Raw genomic sequence first — 22,532 nt, 5'->3', positions numbered from 1 at the left:
ATAAATGCCGGATCAGTTTTTCCGGATGACACAGGAAAGACGGATCCGGCATTTCAATGCATTTGTAAGGCCTCTTTCACACTTGCGTTGTCCGGATCCGTCGTGCACTCCATTTGCCGGAAGTGCGCGCCGGATCCGTAACACCGCAAGTGAACTGAAAGCATTTGAAGACGGATCCGTCTTCAAAATGCATTCAGTGTTACTATGGCAGCCAGGACGCTATTAAAGTCCTGGTTGCCATAGTAGTAGTGGGAAGCGGGGGAGCAGTATACTTACCATCCGTGCGGCTCCCAGGGCGATCACGTCATCCATGCGCGTGGGGCGCCCTGACGTCACTCTGAAGCGCCCCGGGAGCCGCACGGACGGTAAGTATACCGCTCCCCCGCTCCCCACTACACTTTACCATGGTAAACAGGACTTTAGCGTCCCGGCAGCCATGGTAACCATTCAGAAAAAGCTAAACGTCGGACCCGGTAATGCGCCGAAACAACGTTTAGCTTAAGGCCGGATCCGGCCTTGCGGCAAGTGTTCAGGATTTTTGGCCGGAGCAAAAAGCGCAGCATGCTGCGGTATTTTCTCCGGCCAAAAAACTTTCCGGTCCGGAACTGAAGACATCCTGATGCATCCTGAACGGATTTCTCTCCATTCAGAAAGCATTAGGATAAAACTGATTAGGATTCTTCCGGCATAGAGCCCCGACGATGGAACTCTATGCCGGAAAAGAACAACGCAGGTGTGAAAGAGCCCTAAGACGGATCAGGATCCTGAACAGTTTTTCCAGATCACTCTGCCGCAAGTGTGAAAGTAGCCTAAGGCCTCTTTCACACTTGCGTTGTCCGGATCCGGCGGGCACTTCCGTTGCCGGAGGTGCCCGCCGGATCCGGAAAAACGCAAGTGTACTGAAAGCATTTGAAGACGGAACCGTCTTCCAAATGCTTTCAGTGTTACTATGGCACCCAGGACGCTATTAAAGTCCTGGTTGCCATAGTAGGAGCGGGGAGCGGTATACTTACAGTCCGTGCGGCTCCCGGGGCGCTCCAGAATGACGTCAGAGCGCCCCATGCGCATGGATGACGTGATCCATGCGATCACGTGATCCATGCGCTTGGGGCGCCCTGACGTCACTCTGGAGCGCCCGGGGAGCCGCACGGACGGTAAGTATACTGCTCCCCTGCTCCCCACTGCACTTTACCATGGCTGCCAGGACTTTAGCGTCCCGGCAGCCATGGTAACCATTCAGAAAAAGCTAAATGTCGGCTCCGGCAATGCGCCGAAACGACGTTTAGCTTAAGGCCGGATCCGGATCAATGCCTTCCAATGGGCATTAATTCCGGATCCGGCTTTGCGGCAAGTGTTCAGGATTTTTGGCCGGAGCAAAAAGCGCAGCATGCTGCGGTATTTTCTCCGGCCAAAAAACGTTCCGTTCCGGAACTGAAGACATCCTGATGCATCCTGAACGGATTTCTCTCCATTCAGAATGCATTAGGATAATCCTGATCAGGATTCTTCCGGCATAGAGCCCCGACGACGGAACTCTATGCCGGAAGACAATAACGCAAGTGTGAAAGAGCCCTTAGGCTACTTTCACACTTGCGTTGTTCTTTTCCGGCATAGAGTTCCGTCACAGGGGCTCTATACCGGAAAAGAACTGATCAGGTATGTCCTCATGCATTCTGAATGGAGAGTAATCCGTTCAGTTTGCATCAGGATGTCTTCAGTTCAGTCGTTTTGACTGATCAGGCAAAAGAGAAAACCGTAGCATGCTACGGTTTTATCTCCGGCTAAGGGCTCTTTCACACTTGCGTTATTGTCTTCCGGCATAGAGTTCCGTCGTCGGGACTCTATGCCGGAAGAATACTGATCAGGATTATCCTAATGCATTCTGAATGGAGAGTAATCCGTTCAGGATGCATCAGGATGTCTTCAGTTCCGGTACGGAACGTTTTTTGGCCGGAGAAAATACCGCAGCATGCTGCGCTTTTTGCTCCGGCCAAAAATCCTGAAGACTTGCCGCAAGGCCGGATCCGGGATCAATGCCCATTGAAAGGCATTGATCCGGATCCGGCCTTAAGCTAAACGTCGTTTCGGCGCATTGCCGGACCCGACGTTTAGCTTTTTCTGAATAGTTACCATGGCTGCCGGGACGCTAAAGTCCTGACAGCCATGGTAAGTGTAGCGGGGAGCAGGGGAGCAGCATACTTACCGTCCGTGCGGCTCCCCGGGCGCTCCAGAGTGACGTCAGGGCGCCCCAAGCGCATGGATCACGTGATCACATGGATCACGTCATCCATGCGCATGGGGCGCTCTGACGTCATTCTGGAGCGCCCGGGGAGCCGCACGGACTGTAAGTATACCGCTCCCCCGCTCCTACTATGGCAACCAGGACTTTAATAGCGTCCTGGGTGCCATAGTAACACTGAAAGCATTTGGAAGACGGTTCCGTCTTCAAATGCTTTCAGTACACTTGCGTTGTTACGGATCCGGCAGGCACCTCCGGCAACGGAAGTGCATGCCGGATCCCAACAACGCAAGTGTGAAAGAGGCCTAAAAAAACTGAAGACTTGCCTGAATGCCGGATCAGGCATTTTTTCCCATAGCAATGTATTAGTGACGGATCCGGCATTCAGAATACCGGATCCGTCCTTCCGGTATGCGCATGCGCAGACTGAAAAAAGGTGAAAAAATAAATGCCGGATCCGTTTTTGCCGGATGACACCGGAAAGACGGATCCGGCATTTCAATGCATTTTTTCGACTGATCAGGCATTTTTAAGACTGATAAGGATCCTGATCAGTCTTAATAATGCCATCAGTTAGCATACATTTTGCCTGATCCGGCAGGCAGTTCCGGCGACGGAACTGCTTGCCGGATCTCTCTGCCGCAAGTGTGAAAGTAGCCTTACAAATGCCATCAGTTTGCGTACATTTTGACGGATCCGGCAGGCAGTTCCGGTGATGGAACTGCCTGCCGGATCACTCTGCCTCAAGTGTGAAACTTGTGAAAGTATCCTAAGATCTGAGTGACTTGCATTAAAAGAGAGACACTGCCCCCCCCCCCCCCCAGCACACTACATTCTACGACCACCCACGGTCTCTCGCCTGCTTTGCCTCCCTTCACTTCTTGCACCCCAAAATAAAACATTTCTCCCCAAATGATGCTCATTGTTCCCGCACCACCCCCCCGAACTCCCTTTCTCACACAGTCCCATCAGCTGAACCAACCGTGACCAGCCCAAGAACCGGGCACAAACTCCCACTGTTCTGCTGGAAGAAGGCGATCTTCCTATATACAGCAGTCAGCAACCTTCGGCACTCCAGATGTGTTGAAACTACGACTCCCAGCATGCTCCATTCACTTTTATGGGAGTCCTGAAAATAGCTAAGCAAGTGTGCATGCTGGGAGTCGTAGTTTCACCACAGCTGGAGTGCCGAAGGTTGCTGAGATCCCTGCTATATAACATAGAGTCACGTGACCCATGACGTCACTTCTCCTTCTAGCAACTCCATGCTAACATCAACCCTATGGGCGCACGCGCGTTTCCACTCCGTACGGTGGCCTGACTGGACCAATTTTCGGCTGGTTCGAGTCTCGTGCAGCTGTGCCGGTGACGGTTTGGCTAAGGTGGTCCCGGTAGTTTTTTTTTCTTCTGCGCCATCATCCAGAGGCATGAGTTACGAGCATCGGAAAGGATGGGGCCGGGGTCGTGGGGGTAGAGGGCGAGGATCCTCCTCATCCTACCACGATGGGGGCTCTTCCAGTGAGGCAGGCGAAGGTGTGAGGGAAAGACCACCGCCGCACCTGAGAGGCCGGGAGATAGGAATGTGGTATGCACGAAGGCAGGGCCCGAAGAGAAAAGAAAGGGAGAGGTTGGAGGTAAGTCTGTCATGTGCCCTGTGTTCAGCATCTGTGACACCGTCCTCAGCATCCCCCCCTGTCACACCTGTCCTCAGAATCCCCCCTGTCACACCTGTCCTCAGCATCCCCCCCTGTCACACCTGTCCTCAGCATCCCCCCCTGTCACACCTGTCCTCAGCATCCCCCCTGTCACACCTGTCCTCATCATCCCCCCCTGCCCATGGGACACCTGTCCTCGTCACCCCCCCCCCCCCCATGGGACACCTGTCCTCGTCACCCCCCCCCCTCCCCATGGGACACCTGTCCTCGTCACCCCCCCCTCCCCATGGGACACCTGTCCTCGTCATCCCCCCCCCTCCCCATGGGACACCTGTCCTCGTCACCCCCCCCCCTCCCCATGGGACACCTGTCCTCGTCATCCCCCCCTCCCCATGGGACACCTGTCCTCGTCACCCCCCCCCTCCCCATGGGACACCTGTCCTCGTCATCCCCCCCCCTCCCCATGGGACACCTGTCCTCGTCACCCCCCCCCTCCCCATGGGACACCTGTCCTCGTCATCCCCCCCCTCCCCATGGGACACCTGTCCTCGTCACCCCCCCCTCCCCATGGGACACCTGTCCTCGTCACCCCCCCCCTCCCCATGGGACACCTGTCCTCGTCACCCCCCCCTCCCCATGGGACACCTGTCCTCGTCACCCCCCCCTCCCCATGGGACACCTGTCCTCGTCACCCCCCCCCCTCCCCATGGGACACCTGTCCTCGTCCCCCCCCCCTCCCCATGGGACACCTGTCCTCGTCACCCCCCCCTCCCCATGGGACACCTGTCCTCGTCACCCCCCCCCTCCCCATGGGACACCTGTCCTCGTCACCCCCCCCTCCCCATGGGACACCTGTCCTCGTCATCCCCCCCTCCCCATGGGACACCTGTCCTCGTCATCCCCCCTCCCATGGGACACCTGTCACAGGCTGAGGAAGAGACGATTGCATTCAGCTTAGTGCTGTAACCTCTTCAAATAGCTAATGGCTAGCTTAGAGATGCTCCCACCACGAGCAACAGATGTTCTTTGTCTTAGAATTCCATATCGCTCACATCACCGCCATCCATCTTCAGTTAACTCTAGGTAAATGCCATGCTTTTGTGACTTCTAGGACACCCACTGATCCTGAAGCAAAGAGCGCTCCCTCATACCCGCCGTGCAGTGAATGGCACCACAACTTCCTTCAGGTGAATGTGGCTCCGTTCCCTGCACAGCAGATGGGAAGGAGTGGTAGAGATATGAGAAGGACTTTACTACAGGATAAGAATTTTGCATTCAAGGCAAAGTCAATTCTCCTTGACTGAAATTGTGGAATATTTGATCCATGAATCTCTGGGTCTTTCTGTTTTCTGTAGAGAGCGGTGGTACGGATGGATGAATCCAGAGAACAGCACATCACGCATCTTCTGAACTGTGTGCAAGCACAAAGCAGAGATGTCAAGCAGGAGCCGTCTTCGGAGGAGTCGTGGTGGGCAACCGAAAATGAAAGGTGCTCTTGTTATTAATGGCACCTGTGTCCCTCATATGGCTGTGCGCCTCCGCTCGTCCCGTCATCATGATGGAGCTCTGCTCATGAATAATACCCTGCAGTATTTGGAGGGTCTGTTACATCCAGGCATGGGGTTTCTCTCCATGCTCCAAATACTGTGCATATATTTCATATGGTCATCAAGACATGTCAGACATTTTTATTGGTTGGATTCTGTGGCTTTCAGTTTCTAGGTACAGAGATCTGATGCCCCCTGTTTGACTGGAGTGGACAAGGATGTGCCCTGCCCTCCATTCAAAGTCAGCATCCGTTTGAGAAGAAGTTGTCAATTCATTTGTGCGTTTCTTGTTAATTCCCAGAGAATACAAGTACAGTAGTACAGACCTTTCAGGAGCGGATCTGTCATCGGACCGTGCAGTATGTGGACAGGTCTGCTCTCCTGATGGCACAAGAAGATATTGTGTCATTTGGGTTTCTAGGAGTGATCGTTATGAGTCTGATGTTCTCCTGCCTCCGCTGATTAGTCTTTTCCGGCTGGCTGGTATATATCTGCATACACGGCAGTCACTATTGGGCGGACAGGGAGAACACTTTCCTCAGGATCATACCAGACTCCTAAACTACAGATGCAAGAAAAAGTATGTGAACCCTTTGGAATGATATGGATTTCTGCACAAATTGGTCATAAAATGTGATCTGATCTTCATCTGAGTCACAACAATAGACAATCACAGTCTGCTTAAACTAATAACACACAAAGAATTAAATGTTACCATGTTTTTATTGAACACACCATGTAAACATTCACAGTGCAGGTGGAAAAAGTATGTGAACCCTTGTATTTAATAACTGGTCGAACCTCCTTTGGCAGCAATAACTTCAACCAAACGTTTCCTGTAGTTGCAGATCAGACGTGCACAACGGTCAGTAGTAATTCTTGACCATTCCTCTTTACAGAACTGTTTCAGTTCAGCAATATTCTTGGGATGTCTGGTGTGAATCGCTTTCTTGAGGTCATGCCACAGCATCTCAATCGGGTTGAGGTCAGGACTCTGACTGGGCCACTCCAGAAGGCGTATTTTCTTCTGTTTAAGCCATTCTGTTGTCAATTTACTTCTATGCTTTGGGTCATTGTCCTGTTGCAACACCCATCTTCTGTTGAGCTTCAGCTGGTGGACAGATGGCCTTAAGTTCTCCTGCAAAATGTCTTGATTAAACTTGGGAATTCATTTTTCTTTCGATGATAGCAATCCGTCCAGGCCCTGACGCAGCAAAGCAGCCCCAAACCATGATGCCCCCACCACCATACTTCACAGTTAGGATGAGGTTTTGATGTTGGTGTGCTGTGCCTCCTTTTCTCCACACATAGTGTTGTATGTTTCTTCCAAACAACTCAACTTTGGTTTCATCTGTCCACAGAATATTTTGCCAGTACTGCTGTGGAACATCCAGGTGCTCTTGTGCAAACTGTAAACGTGCAGCAATGTTTTTTTTGGACAGCAGTGGCTTCCTCTGTGGTATCCTCCCATGAAATCCATTCTTGTTTAGTGTTTTACGTATCGTATATTCGCTAACAGGGATGTTAGCATATGCCAGAGACTTTTGTAAGTCTTTAGCTGACACTCTAGGATTCTTCTTCACCTCATTGAGCAGTCTGCGCTGTGCTCTTGCAGTCATCTTTACAGGACGGCCACTCCTAGGGAGAGTAGCAGCAGTGCTGAACTTTCTCCATTTATAGACAATTTGTCTTACCGTGGACTGATGAACAGCAAGGCTTTTGGAGATACTTTTATAACCCTTTCCAGCTTTATGCAAGTCAACAATTCTTAATCGTAGGTCTTCTGAGAGCTCTTTTGTGCGAGGCATCATTCACATCAGGCAATGCTTCTTGTGAAATGCCACTCCAGAACTGGTGTGTGTTTTTTATAGGGCAGGGCAGCTGTAACCAACACCTCCAATCTCATCTCATTGATTGGACTCCAGTTGGCTGACACCTCACTCCAATTAGCTCTTGGAGATGTCATTAGTCTAGGGGTTCACATACTTTTTCCACCTGCACTGTGAATGTTTACATGGTGTGTTCAATAAAAACATGGTAACATTTAATTCTTTGTGTGTTATTAGTTTAAGCAGACTGTGATTGTCTATTGTTGTGACTTAGATGAAGATCAGATCACATTTTATGACCAATTTGTGCAGAAATCCATATTATTCCAAAGGGTTCACATACTTTTTCTTTAAAACTGTACGTGTCCAGTGCATTGTTTGAATGCTGCTTTAAGACATTGGCATTATTGAACAATGGCCCTGTCCCTGTATGATATCACAGAACAGAGGACAGATCCGCTTGTCTCAGTATTGACATTGGTAGCCATCAATGATGGAGTGACCTGGCTTCCGTAGTGGCATTCTTACCTCGGCAGGCCTCTTTACCTGTTAGGCCTCTTTACACGGGCATCGCGCGTGAGAGCCGGATAGGATGCGGGTGTGTCACGGGAAAATGCGTGATTTTTCTGTGCGAGTGCAAAGCGTTTTAATGCATGTTTGGTACCCAGACCCGAACCCGGACTTCTTTACAGAAGTTCGGGTTCGGGTTTTGGTTCGGTGTTGTGTAGATTTTATTATTTCCCCTTATACCATGGTTATAAGGGAAAATAATAGCATTCTTAATACAGAATGCAAAATAAATTTAAACTCACCTTATCCACTTGTTCACGCTGCCCGGCTTCTCTTCTCTTCTTCTTCTTTGAGGACCTAGGAGGAAAAGGACCTTTTTGGTGACGTCACTGTGCTCATCACATTGTCCGCCACATAGCCCATTAATATGGTGATTGATCATGTGATGAGCGTAATGACGTCACCAAATGTCCTTTTCCTCCTAGGTCCTCGAAGAAGAAAGAGAAGCCGGGCAGCGCGAACAAGTGGGTGAGGTGAGTTTAATTATTATTATTATTATTTTAACCCCTCTATCCCTAATTTACTTAGCATTCTGTATTAAGAATGCTATTATTTTCCCTTATAACCATGTTATAAGGGAAAATAATAAAGATTGGGTCCCCATCCCGATCGTCTCCTAGTAACCATGCGTGAAAATCGCACCACATCCGCACTTGCTTGCGGATGATTGCGATTTTCCCGCAGCCCCATTTACTTCTATGGAGCCTGCGTTGCGTGAAAAATGCACAGTATAGAGCATGCTGCGATTTTCACGCAACGCACAAGTGATGCGTGAAAATCACTGTTGATGTGCACAGCCCCATAGAAATGAATGGGTCAGGATTCAGTGCAAGTGCAATGCGTTTAACTCACGCGTCCACCCGCGTTGAAAACTCGCCTGTGTGAAAGAGGCCTTAGTGGTCAGATTCTTGTGAATAAGACATCTGGCCATATTCTAGAGATATGCCACCAGTGTCTATGCTGAGACAACCCCTAAGAAGCTTTGGTTATATGCGATATTACGTTTTTGATGGATATGAAACTGATGTGAGGCTGTCGAGCAGCATTTGTAGATCTTGTTGGGTCACAACGTGCAACTCAATGTTGTAATGATCCCTCAGATCAGTTACAGGCAGCAGACAGTATGGTCAGGGGATGCTGCCAGCCTGAGACTGTTCAGAATGCAGTTCACATGTATCATGTAAGGCTACTTTCACACTAGCGTTCGGGGCTCCGCTTGTGAGCTCCGTTTGAATGGTCTCACAAGCGGCCCCGAACGGGTCAGAATGCATCAGTTTGGCACCGTTTGTCCTCCGCTCCGCTCAGCAGGCGGACCCCTGAACGCAGCTTGCAGCGTTCGGGTGTCCGCCTGGCCGTGCGGAAGCAAACGGATCCGTCCAGACTTACAATGTAAGTCAATGGGGACGGATCCGTTTGAAGTTGACACAATATGGCTCAGTTTTCAAACGAATCCGTCCCCCATTGACTTTCAATGTAAAGTCAAAACGGATCCGTTTGCATTATCATGAACAAAAAAAACAAAAAAAATAATAATTTTTTTTTTCATGATAATGCAAACGGATCCGTTCTGAACGGATCTAAGCGTTTGCATTATAGGTGCGGATCCGTCTGTGCAGATACCAGACGGATCCGCACCTAACGCAGGTGTGAAAGTAGCCTAAGCTGTAATGCCATGTGTAGATGTACATGTATATGTGCTAGCGGACATCCTGTTTTACATTGGGTAATTGTTCACATCAGAAATAGTGCCGCCCCTGAAATCGCATTGGCAGAAGATGACGTGAAAGATGCCTGGGATGATGATGAGGAGGAGGCGGAGCAGGAGAAATTTGCTGCGTCCTGTTATGGAGAGAACAGAGTTAATGCAGCCTTGGATCGACGCCTTAAAGAAGAACTGCAGGATAAAAGGACCGATAGTAGATACCGTGAAATGCAGGTGCCGGTTTGGTATTGATCTGTTAAAGGGATTTTCTTAGAACTTATTTATCACCGATCACGGGGATGGTCCCACTGATCACAAAATTCATTGCACCCTCTCTCCAGTTATGATTAGGAGGCGAGCATGCTCACTGAGCTGTGGACTCTGTCCTGTAGTGAGGAGGAACAGGGAACACAGGACTCCTGTTCTCATGATCAGTGGGGTCCCCAGCGACTGTCTCACTTCAGCAAAGGACATTATAATACAACTCACTTACTAATGTATTGTGATTGTCCATATTGATTCCTTTTCTGGCTGGATTAATTTTTCCATCACATTATACACTGCTCGTTTCCATGGATACGACCACCCTGCAATCCATCAGCGGTGGCCGTTCTTGCACACTATAGGAAAAATTGCCAGCCTCTCTTGTGGCCAGGACTGTGGGAGTGCACATAGGCCGGTGCTTTTTCCTATAGTGTGCAAGCACGACCACCGCTGATGGACTGTAGGGTGGTCGTAACTATGGAAACGAGCAATGTGTAATGTGATAAAAAAAGCCAGCAAAGGAGGCAATATGGATAATAACAATGCATTAGTAAGTGTCTTGTCTTAACTTTCTCTACATGATAAATGCCATGTGCTGAAGTGATGCATCCTCTTTAATTTTAAATCTAAGGCCCCTTTCACACGGGCGAGTATTCCGCGCGGATGCGATGCGTGAGTTGAACGCATTGCACCCGCACTGAATACCGACCCATTCATTTCTATGGGGCTGTTCACATGAGCGGTTATTTTCACGCATCACTTGTGCGTTGCGTGAAAATCGCAGCATGCTCTATTTTGTGCGTTTTTCACGTAACGCAGGCCCCATAGAAATGAATGGGGTTGCGTCAAAATCGCAAGCATCTGCAAGCAAGTGCGGATGCGGTGCGATTTTCACGCACGGTTGCTAGGAGACGATCAGGATGGAGACCCGATCATTATTGTTTTCCCTTATAACATGGTTATAAGGGAAAATAATAGCATTCTGAATACAGAATTCATAGTAAAATAGCGCTGGAGGGATTAAAAAAAATAATTTAACTCACCTTAATCCACTTGATTGCGTAGCCGGCATGTCTTCTGTCTGTCTTCTGTGCTGTGTGCACATGGTCATCACATGGTCCATCACATGATCTTTTACCATGGTGATGTATCATGTGATGACCGGAGTGACGTCACCACAGGTCCTGTTGCTGCACACAGCACAGAAGACAGACAGAAGCGATGCCGGCTACGCGTTCAAGTGGATTAAGGTGAGTTAAATATTTTTTTAATATTTTTTTAACCCCTCCAACACTATTGTACTATGCATTCTGTATTCAGAATGTATTATTTTCCCTTATAACATGGTTATAAGGGAAAATAATAGCAATCTACAGAACACCAATCCCAAGTCCGAACTTCTGTGAAGAAGTTCGGGTTTGGGTACCAAAGATGCTCGATTTTTCTCACACGCGTGCAAAACGCCTTACAATGTTTTGCACTCGCGCGGAAAAATTGCGCGTGTTCCCGCAACGCCCGTCTGAAAGAGGCCTAAGTCTAAACTCAGATTATTGATTTTTTTAAATATATATATATATATATATATATATATATATATATATATATATATATATATATATATAATATATAAAAAAAAAATTGTGAATGGGGAGTTTTATGTTTATTTCCTTACAGATTTTGTCACTTTTCCGTTCACTTTCTTTGGCCATTCAATATTGACCGCAGGAATTACCGCCATAGGGGTTGTCACTTTGGAATTAGCTTCTTGTAAACTGACGATCACATCAAAGTTAGTCAGCATGTTCAATCCATGACTTAGTGAAGTTCTCAGTTTTTTTGTTTTGTTTTGTTTTTTACCAGGTATTTCGTCAAAAGTTACCTTCATACAATATGAAAGAGGTAAGGAAAAAAACGATAATGGATCATTGTTACTTTTCCCTAACCGTTAGATAAAATTTTTAACAATCTTCTGACTCATCAGAACCTTTTATCGGTGGTGGTATGTGAGACCCTCAGTGAGTATGGCAGAAACGCCCAGCTTCTGTTTGCAAAGTGGAGCAAGAGGACTACGGGTTCACAGACGGTCTGTGGACTTCTATTAAATCTGACCTCTACTCCATTTTGGAGAGCCAAGCAGAGCCGAACATTAAAGGGGTAGAGCTTACTTTGTTTTAGCGATTGGTAGAGGTTTCAGCACCTTTAGGCCTCATGCACACGACCTTTGTTTGGGTCCAAATACTGCGGCTCGGATGTGGACCCATTCACTTCAGTGGGGCCACAAAAGATGCGGACAGCATTCCATGTGCTGTCCGCATCTGTTGCTCCGTTCCGTGGTCCACAAAAAAAATATAACCTGTCCTATTCTTGTCCGTTTTGCAGACAAGAATAGGCAGTTATATTAATGGCTGTCCGCGCAGTTCCGCAAATTGCCATCCGTGTTTTGCGGATCCGCAATTTGCAGACCGCCAAACACACAACCGTTGTGTGCATGAGGCATTACCCCTACTGATGAAAATATTTTCTGGCTAAATTATATTTTAGAAAACTTTAACCAGATTTAGTTGAAATGGAGAGTAGCCTGAGATGATCACTGTCGGATCACGATCACTGGTTCCTCTTGTAAAAGTTTTCTATCTTCTGAGACATAGAATTCCCATTTTCAGCTACCCAGTTCTTCATAATTTAATTCTTGTACCCTATGTGTTCTTAAAAGAATACATTTTTGAAAATAATTACAAGTATCACAAGTCCTTTTTCTCCTTTTCCATAGGGGGGTTTATATAAAAAAAAAGTCTTGAATTTCAAGTGTTCTTCATTGCATCTTTTTGGTGATGATGCTTGTGTATACCCCCGATGGAAACCTAAAGACAACGTTTTGTCCTTAAAAACTGGTCATAGTGCACAGAAAGAACAGTGCAGGGTATTCATGTCATTTATCATGTCGTGTAATGTGTGACAGACATCACTCAGCTTAAGGGTCCATTCACATGTCTGTAACGTGTTTTGCGGATCCACGGATCCGCAAAACACGGACAGTGGCAATGTGCGTTCCGCATTTTGTGTACCGCACATTGCCGGCACTAATTGAATATGCCTATTCTTGTCCGCAATTGCGGACAAGAATAGGACATGTTCTATTTTTTTCGGGAACGGAATTGCTCACCGGAAGTGCGGGTCCGCAATTCTGTGTCCGGGCAGCACATCGTGCTGCCCCATAGAAATGAATGGGTCCGCAATTCCGTTCCACAAAATGCGGAACGAAATTGCGGACGTGTGAATGGACCCTAACACTGTGTTGGAGAATGCCACCATTCTGTATGATTCTTGAGGCAACCTGTCAATGGTACGTGGCTGTAGATTATGGGCCAATAACAGTCTACTATGGATCTATCCAGTTCTGTAATACAGGGAGAAGCCTTATACTCATTGTTTTTATAAATATATTTCAGGAGATCATTAAAATAGTACATGCCAATCGAGTGACAGTCATTAGCGGAGAGACCGGATGTGGGAAGACCACGCAAGTAACTCAGTTTATTCTGGACGATTTTATTAACAGAGGAAAAGGCTCTGCTTGTCACATTGTGTGTACACAGCCCCGAAGAATCAGCGCAATTTCGGTAAGATGGAACCGCTGTTGCTACAGAATCCACAGCTTTTTTTTACCACGCTTGTATATACTCTAGTCATAGTTTTCTGTATGTATATGGTGCTGTTATACATGCATTTGAAAGTCGAGTTGTGTTTTTTTATTTTATTATTAATATGCAAATTAGGCCTTTGGTGCAATGAGGGCGTCACCATTGCTCTTGTTGCACCCGAGCTCCACTCCTTTCTGTGGTCACTGCCTGGACCTGAACTGCACATCCATGTGTTATACAATGCTCTGTGTACTGTGGGGTGCGGCACCACATGGAGACTGCCACAACACAGTGCCCACAGGCACCGCACCACAGCAGCTACCATGCCATGATCACAGAGGCTCACTTCTCCTTGTCCGTGAAGAATCTGGTAACTCCCTTTTAATAGTGATTAGTTAATTATAACCCATCATACTTTTTTCCTTCTAGGTAGCAGAACGTGTGGCTGCAGAGCGAGCTGAGCCCTGTGGCAGGGGATGCAGCACTGGCTACCAAATACGTCTTGAATGGTATGTGGTGTTTGTAAACCATAGAACAGGCTAACCCTGTCATTGTCTTATGGAGATGCACAGTAATTGAGATCATGAGATGGTAGATTTCAGAGTTATAGAAGTAATATTTTATGCTAAAAAAACAAGCTCTCGAGGGTTAATATGTGGATGTCAGTTGATGACTTTGCTAAGTCCACGTCCATCAACCAGTACTTACAGGATTGTGTATTCAGTGAATATGCAACCAAATGATAGTTTCTATCTATGTTGAACATTCAGCTTTTTTTTAATACTGATTTTGATGTTCATTCCACATGGATTTCAAATTCCCACCAAGATGTGATTTACCTGCATGCGGATCAGCCCCATCAAAAGGGGTTAATTTGTGTTCACCCCCCATAGCCGTTCAAACTGCAAATTCACGGTGGATAATTTTTGTGTGCACATGCCCTTATTGCTGTCTGATTGCCGGGGGTCCCACTCATCAGAGTTCAGTTGAGCAGTGGTTGAGGTTGCATGCTGGACACCGCTCTCTCTTTGTAGGGGCTGTGTCATCTCAAGCATTGGTGGCATGTTGGTGGGATGATATTTCAAAGACCCTTTAGACCCAGGAAATTCAAATTATATAATTCAAATAGCCTAGTTGCCTAGACTAGTAGACTCCCGTTTCCAGTCAAGTTAAAATATAACATTTATTTTATCTATTAAGAATAATATAAAACGGGAGAAAAAAGGAAAACTTAAAAATTCTAGGTGCAGCAGGACTCTGTGGGCAGAGATAAGGGTTAAATCACCCATGTATTCTGCCTCCATACCATCCATCCATCTGCCTTTTGCTTTCTGTTTTAGCGATAAACTTTATTCGCCTTGATGGAATTTATGTTTGGAGGTCGTCTGTAAAGTCGCTTTAAATCATTTGTTTTCCATGTCTATATATTTTTAACGCGGATCTCCACCGCTTGTGGTCAGGATTCAGAGGAGTCTGCAGTTACTCCTCACCATGACTCATGGTCCTACCTAGCCTAATCTAAAATCTTAAGACAAGAGCTCCCCCAACATGTTTCACCACTGAACGTGGCTTCTTCAGGGGAATGGAGCTACTATCAACAAGAATGCTTTTCAAAATTGCTCTTTTAACCTCTGTGGGTGGATCGTTGGATATTCTGCAGCCAATCGCTGCTAAGCATCTTGATTGACAGTCTAGTGGCCCAATCAAAAACCTTCATTAATATGTTTTCGTCATATATTCGCGTCTTGCGTTCGTTCTTGCATACTGCGCATGCGCAAGAACTTAAATTTTGCAATCGAAGGGCTGACTGGTACTGCGCATGCGCCTATACTTAGACTTTACAACTTGCGTTCATATTTGCGTACTGCGCATGCGCAAGAACTTAAAGTTTTTAATCTGAGGTATAACGATACTGAGCATGCGTCTATACTTTGACATCCTCTAATCATTGCCTGCGCATGCGCAGGAACTTTAACCACTTCAGCCCCCCTAGCTTAAACACCCTTAATGACCAGACCACTTTTTACAATTCTGCACTACACTACTTTCACGGTTTATTGCTCGGTCATACAACTTACCACCCAAATGAATTTTACCTCCTTTTCTTCTCACTAATAGAGCTTTCATTTGGTGGTATTTCATTGCTGCTGACATTTTTTTACTTTTTTTGTTATTAATCGAAATTTAACGAAATTTTTGCAAAAAAATGACATTTTTCACTTTCAGTTGTAAATTTTTTTTTTAAAAAACGACATCCATATATAAATTTTTCTCTAAATTTATTGTTCTACATGTCTTTGATAAAAAAAAAATGTTTGGGTAAAAAAAATGGTTTGGGTAAAAGTTATAGCGTTTACAAACTATGGTACAAAAATGTGAATTTCCACTTTTTGAAGCAGCTCTGACTTTCTGAGCACCTGTCATGTTTCCTGAGGTTCTACAATGGCCAGACAGTACAAACACCCCACAAATGACCCCATTTCGGAAAGTAGACACCCTAAGGTATTCGCTGATGGGCATAGTTATTTCATATAACTTTTTATTTTTTGTCACAAGTTAGCGGAAAATTATGATTTTATTTTTTTTTTTTTCTTTACAAAGTCTCATATTCCACTAACTTGTGACAAAAAATAAAAACTTCAATGAACTCACTATGCCCATCACAAAATACCTTGGGGTGTCTTCTTTCCAAAATGGGGTCACTTGTGGGGTAGTTATACTGCCCTGGCATTTTAGGGGCCCTAATGTGTGAGAAGTAGTTTGAAATCAAAATGTGTAAAAAATGCACTGTGAAATCCGAAAGGTGCACTTTGGAATGTGGGCCCCTTTGCCCACCTAGGCTGCAAAAAACTGTCACACATCTGGTATCGCCGTACTCAGAAGAAGTAGGGAAATGTGTTTTGGGGTGTCTTTTTACATATACCCATGCTGGGTGAGAGAAATATCTTGGCAAAAGACAACTTTTCCCATTTTTTTATACAAAGTTGGCATTTGACCAAGATATTTATCTCACCCAGCATGTGTATATGTAAAATGACACCCCAAAACACATTGCCCAACTTCTGAGTACGGCGATACCACATGTGTGACACTTTTTTGCAGCCTAGATGCGCTAAGGGGCCCAAATTCCTTTTAGGAGGGCATTTTTAGACATTTGGATCCCAGACTTCTTCTCACGCTTTAGGGCCCCTAAAATGCCAGGGCAGTATAACTACCCCACATGTGACCCCATTTTGGAAAGAAGACACCCCAAGGTATTCAATAAGGGGCATGGCGAGTTCATAGAAGATTTTTTTTTTTTGGCACAAGTTAACGGAAATTGATTTTATTTTTTTTTCTCACAAAGTCTCCCTTTCCGCTAACTTGGGACAAAATGTTAAATCTTTCATGGACTCAATATGCCCCTCAGCGAATACCTTGGGGTGTCTTCTTTCCGAAATGGGGTCACATGTGGGGTATTTATACTGCCCTGGCATTTTAGGGGCCCTAAAGTGTGAGAAGAAGTCTGGAATATAAATGTCTAAAAAATTTTACGCATTTGGATTCCGTGAGGGGTATGGTGAGTTCATGTGAGATTTTATTTTTTGTCACAAGTTAGTGGAATATGAGACTTTGTAAGAAAAAGTGGAACCTTACAGGGGGGTGATCAGGGAGTCTATATAGGGTGATCACCCCCCTGTCATTGATCACCCCCCTGTAAGGCTCCATTCAGAGGTCCGTATGTGTTTTGCGGATCCACGGATCGGGTCCGCAAAACACAAACGGATGTCTGAATGGAGCCTTACATGGGGGTGATCAATGACAGGGGGGTGATCAGGGAGTCTATATGGGGTGATCACCCCCCTGTAAGGCTCCATTCAGACGTCCGTATGTGTTTTGCGGATCCGATCCATGGATCCGTAAAACACATACGGACATCTGAATGGAGCCTTACAGGGGGGTGATCAATGACAGGGGGGTGATCAGGGAGTCTATATGGGGTGATCACCCCCCTGTAAGGCTCCATTCAGACGTCCGTATGTGTTTTGCGGATCCGATCCATGTATCCGTGGATCCGTAAAACACATACGGACATCTGAATGGAGCCTTACAGGGGGGGGGTGATCAATGACAGGGGGGTGATCAGGGGTTAATAAGTGACAGGGGGGGGTGTAGTGTAGTGTGGTGCTTGGTGCTACTTATTACAGAGCTGCCTGTGTCCTCTGGTGGTCGATCCAAGCAAAAGGGACCACCAGAGGACCAGGTAGCAGGTATATTAGACGCTGTTATCAAAACAGCGTCTAATATACCTGTTAGGGGTCAAAAAAATTGCATCTACAGCCTACCAGCGAACGATCGCCGCTGGCAGGCTGTAGGTCCACTCGCTTACCTGCAGTTCCTGTGAACGCGCGCGCCTGTGTGCGCGCGTTCACAGGAAATCTCGCCTCTCGTGAGATGACTCGTATATGCGTGACTCTGCCCGAGACTGCCGCCTCCGGAACGCGATCCTGCGTTAGGCGGTCCGGAGGCGGTTTAATTTTATAATCGGAAATGTGATAGTACTGCGTATGCGCCTATACTTAGACTTTTCAGGTCACATTCTTATGTACTGCGCATGCGCAAGAACTTAGAATCTTTAATCAGAGATGTAACGATACTGAGCATGTGTCTATACTTAGACATTTCCTAATCATCCCATGCGCATACGCATGCGCAAGAACTTAATTGTATTGACAAAAGTGTGATAGTACTGCACAAGTGTCTATACTTAGATTTTTCATCTTATGTTCATACTTGCACGCTGCGCATGCGCGAGAGATTTTTAAATTTTCGATCGGGGATGTAACTCTACTGAGCATGCGTTTATATTTCTGCACTTTCTAATTATCACATACGTCTGCGCATGCGTGAGAACTTTAATTTTGCAAGCCAGGATTTGACCGTACTGCGCATGTGCCTATACTTAGACTTTTCGACTTGCGTTCATATTTACGTGCTGCGCATGCGTAAGAAATTAACATTTTTGATCAGAGATGTGACGATATTGAGCATGCGTCTAAACTTAGACATCTTTCTAATCATCGCATGTACATGCGCAAGGACTTAAATTTTATAATCGAAAGTATTTTATAATCGAAAGTACTGCGCATGCGCCTATACTTAAACTTTTAACCTTACTTTCATACTTGCGTACTGTGCATGCGTGAGAACTTTGAATTTTTGATCGAAGGTGTAGCGATACTGAGCATGCGTCTATACTTATACATTTTCTAATCATCGCATCATTCCTTTGCAAGCATGCAATGCGCATGCGTAAGAACTTTAACTTTTTATTCAAGAGTGTGGTAGTACGGCACCTGTGTCTGGACTTAATTTTTCCCCACACTCTGTTTACAGATGGATTAATGCGCATGCCTGAGGACCTAGGAGCTGGTGGGATATGCCACCAATGTCTGATAGCTAGAGGACCCACCTCTGGGAGCTGCATCTATCACTAAAATGGAGACCACACAGTGAAGGAGAGTGGTGCATGGCTGCCCTCCGTTCATTTCTGTGGGACTGACGAAAATAGCCGAGTGCAGTCTTCTCTCCTTCACTTTGTGGGCTACGTTTTAGAGATAATGGCTATCAGACACTGGTGGCATATCCTAGCGATTATGCCACCAGTGTTTGAGAGGACACAACCCCTTTAAGTCCCATAGATTTTGAATAGAGCTCCAGAGCAGTGCGTATGCTTGACTGCCATTCCGTTTAAAGGGGTTATTCAATAGTACAGATGCCCCTCCTATAGACGATACTTACTCGGTCAACGGCACCTGCGTCCCTCTGGATCCCTGCACGGCCACCGCTGCATCTCCCCCTTGCGTGGATCAAAACATCCGGCAACAAGGGGGGAAGCACCGAATAGCAGGCCGCGATAGTGACCAGCCTCCCTAGCATTGTGGGTGACGCTAGGGAAAGCTGGTCACTGTCTCGGCCTGCTATTGGCTGCTCCCCCCGTCGCCGTATGTTTTGATCTGCGTGAAGGGGAAATGCAGCGGTGGCCGTGCAGCAATCTGGAGGGACGCAGGTGCTGATGACCGGGTAAGTTTTGTCTATAGGAGGGGCCCGGGCATTGTCGGGGGTATCTGTACTATTGGATAACCCCTTTAAGTGGGGGACAGGAGACTGTGCTTGTGATTGGTGGAGTCGGACTTCACAGTTATTCCCTATCATATGTATAGGGATGAGTTTTGATTCTGGGAAAACCCCTATAATATGGCTTTTATGTGAAGGCTGAGTCACAGCATTGTCCTCGCTAACACTGGCACGTTCTTTGTACATCGTGTATAGTTATGTTGCTTTATCATTGATTTGTGTTTTTCAGATATTTTATAATTCTTTTCTTTTTCTTGAATAATTTTTTATTTTTTTAGTCAGTTGCCACGGAAACAAGGGTCTATTTTGTACTGTACAACCGGCGTAGTCCTGCAGTGGCTTCAGTCCGATCAGTAAGTGCTCTTCATTGTGTGTGAATGATCTCTGTTCACCTGAGCATTTCCCGCACCTTTTTTTTCTTAAAATTTTTCTTTCTTTCTTTCTTTCAGGCGGTTGATCAGCGTCAGCCATGTCGTGATAGATGAAGTCCACGAGAGGAATTTGCAATCTGACATGCTCATGGCCATAGTAAAAGATCTTTTGAAGATACGTCCGGATCTGAAGGTCATATTAATGAGCGCCACACTGAATGCTGCAAAGTTTTCTCAGTATTTTGGTTAGTTCTCCCTTGTACTGCCGCTCTTTGAGATCCATCTGCTTAGCATCTAGAATGGGACCATGGTACTGATTCTTCCATAATCTTCTAAACACAAACCACAGCTCATGGAGCTCCATGTCGTACATCTGTGTAAGCTCTGTGTCATACTTGATGCTATTTTAGTATGGGCAAAAACTACAGGTGAAACGATGGGAAATATGGGGTATAAAGACTTACTTTATTACAGTACAGAACATGTGGGACATGATCCTCTATCCTCGTGATAGCGTCTTATTCTATAGGCGCCTATACGCTTTTCATGCTCCCCCTAGTTTTGTTTATATTTTTACACTGCTAGGCGGAGAATTCCCCCTAGCAGTGCTCCCAGTTGCTATACCAGCACTAATGGGTGGGCTTTAGCGCTGCCGTAGGCTGTTTTACAGGCTAGGGCAGCGCTAAAGCTCGCCCATTAGTGCCGGTTACGTCATCGGGCTCACTGTTAGGCGGAAACCTCCGCCTAGCATTCCCATGCAGAGACCCGGTACGTATGGGATCTGCTGAAAAAGCCCTTGCCCTGCACTTCGATGCTCCACTCAGAGGGGCTGCCTGGGTGAAGAAGGGGTTATGTTCGGGTTCAGAACCCGGACAATCCCTTTAATCCGAGTGTAGCAGGCGCAAGACGAAAAATGGTGCTGATGACACATGCATTGATTCGGCCCTGCTCTGTTAGGTGCGTGCTGTCAGAGAGCATGGTATAATCTTTATTAGTTCTCTGCAAACATCACTGGTCCCAGTCATGTGATCAGCATATTCGGGGCCAGTGATGTTTGAAGACTGCTAATAAAGATTGTGCCCGGCTCTCTGATGGCAAGCGCCTGGCAGGAAGTGCTGCTGCTTGGGTTGGGCGGATGAGCTAACGCTGGGACACTGGGTGGGAAATGGGCTGCTGCGGTGACACACTGCCTAACCTTCAGTTACCTTCTCTGGGATCAGGGGCAGACTGGCCATAGACCCTACAAGGAAACTTCCCGGTGGGCCGATGTCCAGGGGCCATCTGAACTCTCCTCGCAGCTTCCAGTATTAGGGTCTGCTGGGGCGGTAGTGTGTGCTGCACTATTGTATTGCTGACCCTGTCTACTTGAGTTGGCCTCGCCTCTCAATTTGGACCAGCTTACAACATGGTACCACTTTTTGTTTCCAATCCGTCCCTGTCTGTAATCTTGCTGCGCACCCACTGCTGACAGGAAGTTACATGTGAGAAGTCTAATAAAGCTGCTATGTGACTTTCTTTTTCCGCGTGAGGCCTCATGCACACAACCGTATTTTAGGTTTGCGTCCGATCCACAATTTTTTTGAGGACTGCACCCAGACCCATTCATTTCTATCGGTCTGCAAGAAATTCAGTCAACATATAGATGTCCTTTGTGTGCCACCCGCATCCATGTGCAAATTATAGAACATTTCCTATTCTTGTCGATTTTGCAAACTAAATTAGTCAGTTGCGGCATGCACAAGGCCTGCATCTCAGGTAGTACACGGACAGTATGATTTCCCACCCTGGGAAAGCTGTGTAGCATGTTGCCTCATACAAGGCTTGTACTCATTCTGGCTGGGATGATTGGTCTGTGACTGCCTCAGGCGGGGCTGGCTGACAGCACCATTCTACCACTGGTGCTGAATGTTCTCGAGTCTTGTGGCTGACTGAATTTGACAGGAGGACCACAGTTACTCTCTATAGCACAGAGGGGGCTGGGTTTGTCAGACATCCAGTTCATGCTGTGAAAATAAAAGGGTGGGTCTGTAGGGAGGCTATATACACACCTACAAACACATAACACTAGGTGGCGATAAAGCAAATGTATTTTTTTGCTCAGCCATTTTACTTACCCTTTTCTCGCCCATATTCCTTGGGGGACACAGGAAACCATGGGGTATAGCTCTGCTCCCTAGGAGGCGTGACACTAAGCGAAAGCTGTAAGCCCCTCCTCCATCAGCTATACCCTTCAGCCTGGAGAAGAGACTGCCAGTTTTTGCTTAGTGTCCAAGGAGGCAAGACACCCCCTGCTTATGCAGGGTTGTTATCCTATGATTTTTATTTTTACGTATTTATTGTTTTTAACTCGGTTTTTTTCTACCTACAGGGACAACAGAGGCGCATTAGACCCCTCTGTTTCTCCCGGGGTTGAGTTGCGCCAGTGCCGGTAATTCCGCACTGCCGCCTCCCCCACAGAAGACAAGGTGGACCAGGGCAGCCTCGCTCCCCTGCGTCCCGCCAGCTCAGGGTCGCCCGCACGCCAAGTCCCTCCCCCGGCTTCCTGCCACCGCGGTGCCAGGAGCTGAAGGGGCGACCCCCGCTGGATGGACTGAGGG

At 46.8% G+C, this 22,532-nt stretch overlaps 1 protein-coding gene across 2 annotated transcripts in view; it reads left to right on the top strand.

The window, feature by feature from the left end:
• The first annotated feature begins 3,557 nt into the window (after positions 1 to 3,557).
• The window catches only part of DHX36 (DEAH-box helicase 36), a 93,450-nt gene continuing 74,475 nt past the window's right edge, over positions 3,558 to 22,532 (top strand). Inside the window, exons 1-9 of one of the 2 annotated variants that reach the window (XM_040428128.1) lie at positions 3,558 to 3,873; positions 5,250 to 5,383; positions 8,266 to 8,313; positions 9,581 to 9,776; positions 11,667 to 11,705; positions 13,256 to 13,426; positions 13,877 to 13,956; positions 19,843 to 19,917; positions 20,014 to 20,180. In XM_040428128.1, the coding sequence (XP_040284062.1) occupies positions 3,667 to 3,873; positions 5,250 to 5,383; positions 8,266 to 8,313; positions 9,581 to 9,776; positions 11,667 to 11,705; positions 13,256 to 13,426; positions 13,877 to 13,956; positions 19,843 to 19,917; positions 20,014 to 20,180 (1,117 nt within the window). In that variant the 5' untranslated portion in view covers positions 3,558 to 3,666. The remainder of the gene's footprint in view (positions 3,874 to 5,249; positions 5,384 to 8,265; positions 8,314 to 9,580; positions 9,777 to 11,666; positions 11,706 to 13,255; positions 13,427 to 13,876; positions 13,957 to 19,842; positions 19,918 to 20,013; positions 20,181 to 22,532) is intronic. The other variant, XM_040428129.1, reaches the window with a different exon arrangement.

Source organism: Bufo bufo, chromosome 4 (assembly GCF_905171765.1).
Source record: "Bufo bufo chromosome 4, aBufBuf1.1, whole genome shotgun sequence".
Taxonomy (NCBI): Eukaryota; Metazoa; Chordata; class Amphibia; order Anura; family Bufonidae; genus Bufo; species Bufo bufo.
The sequence above is the reverse complement of the archived record's forward strand: the minus strand, read 5'-3'. Positions and strand labels throughout refer to the sequence as shown.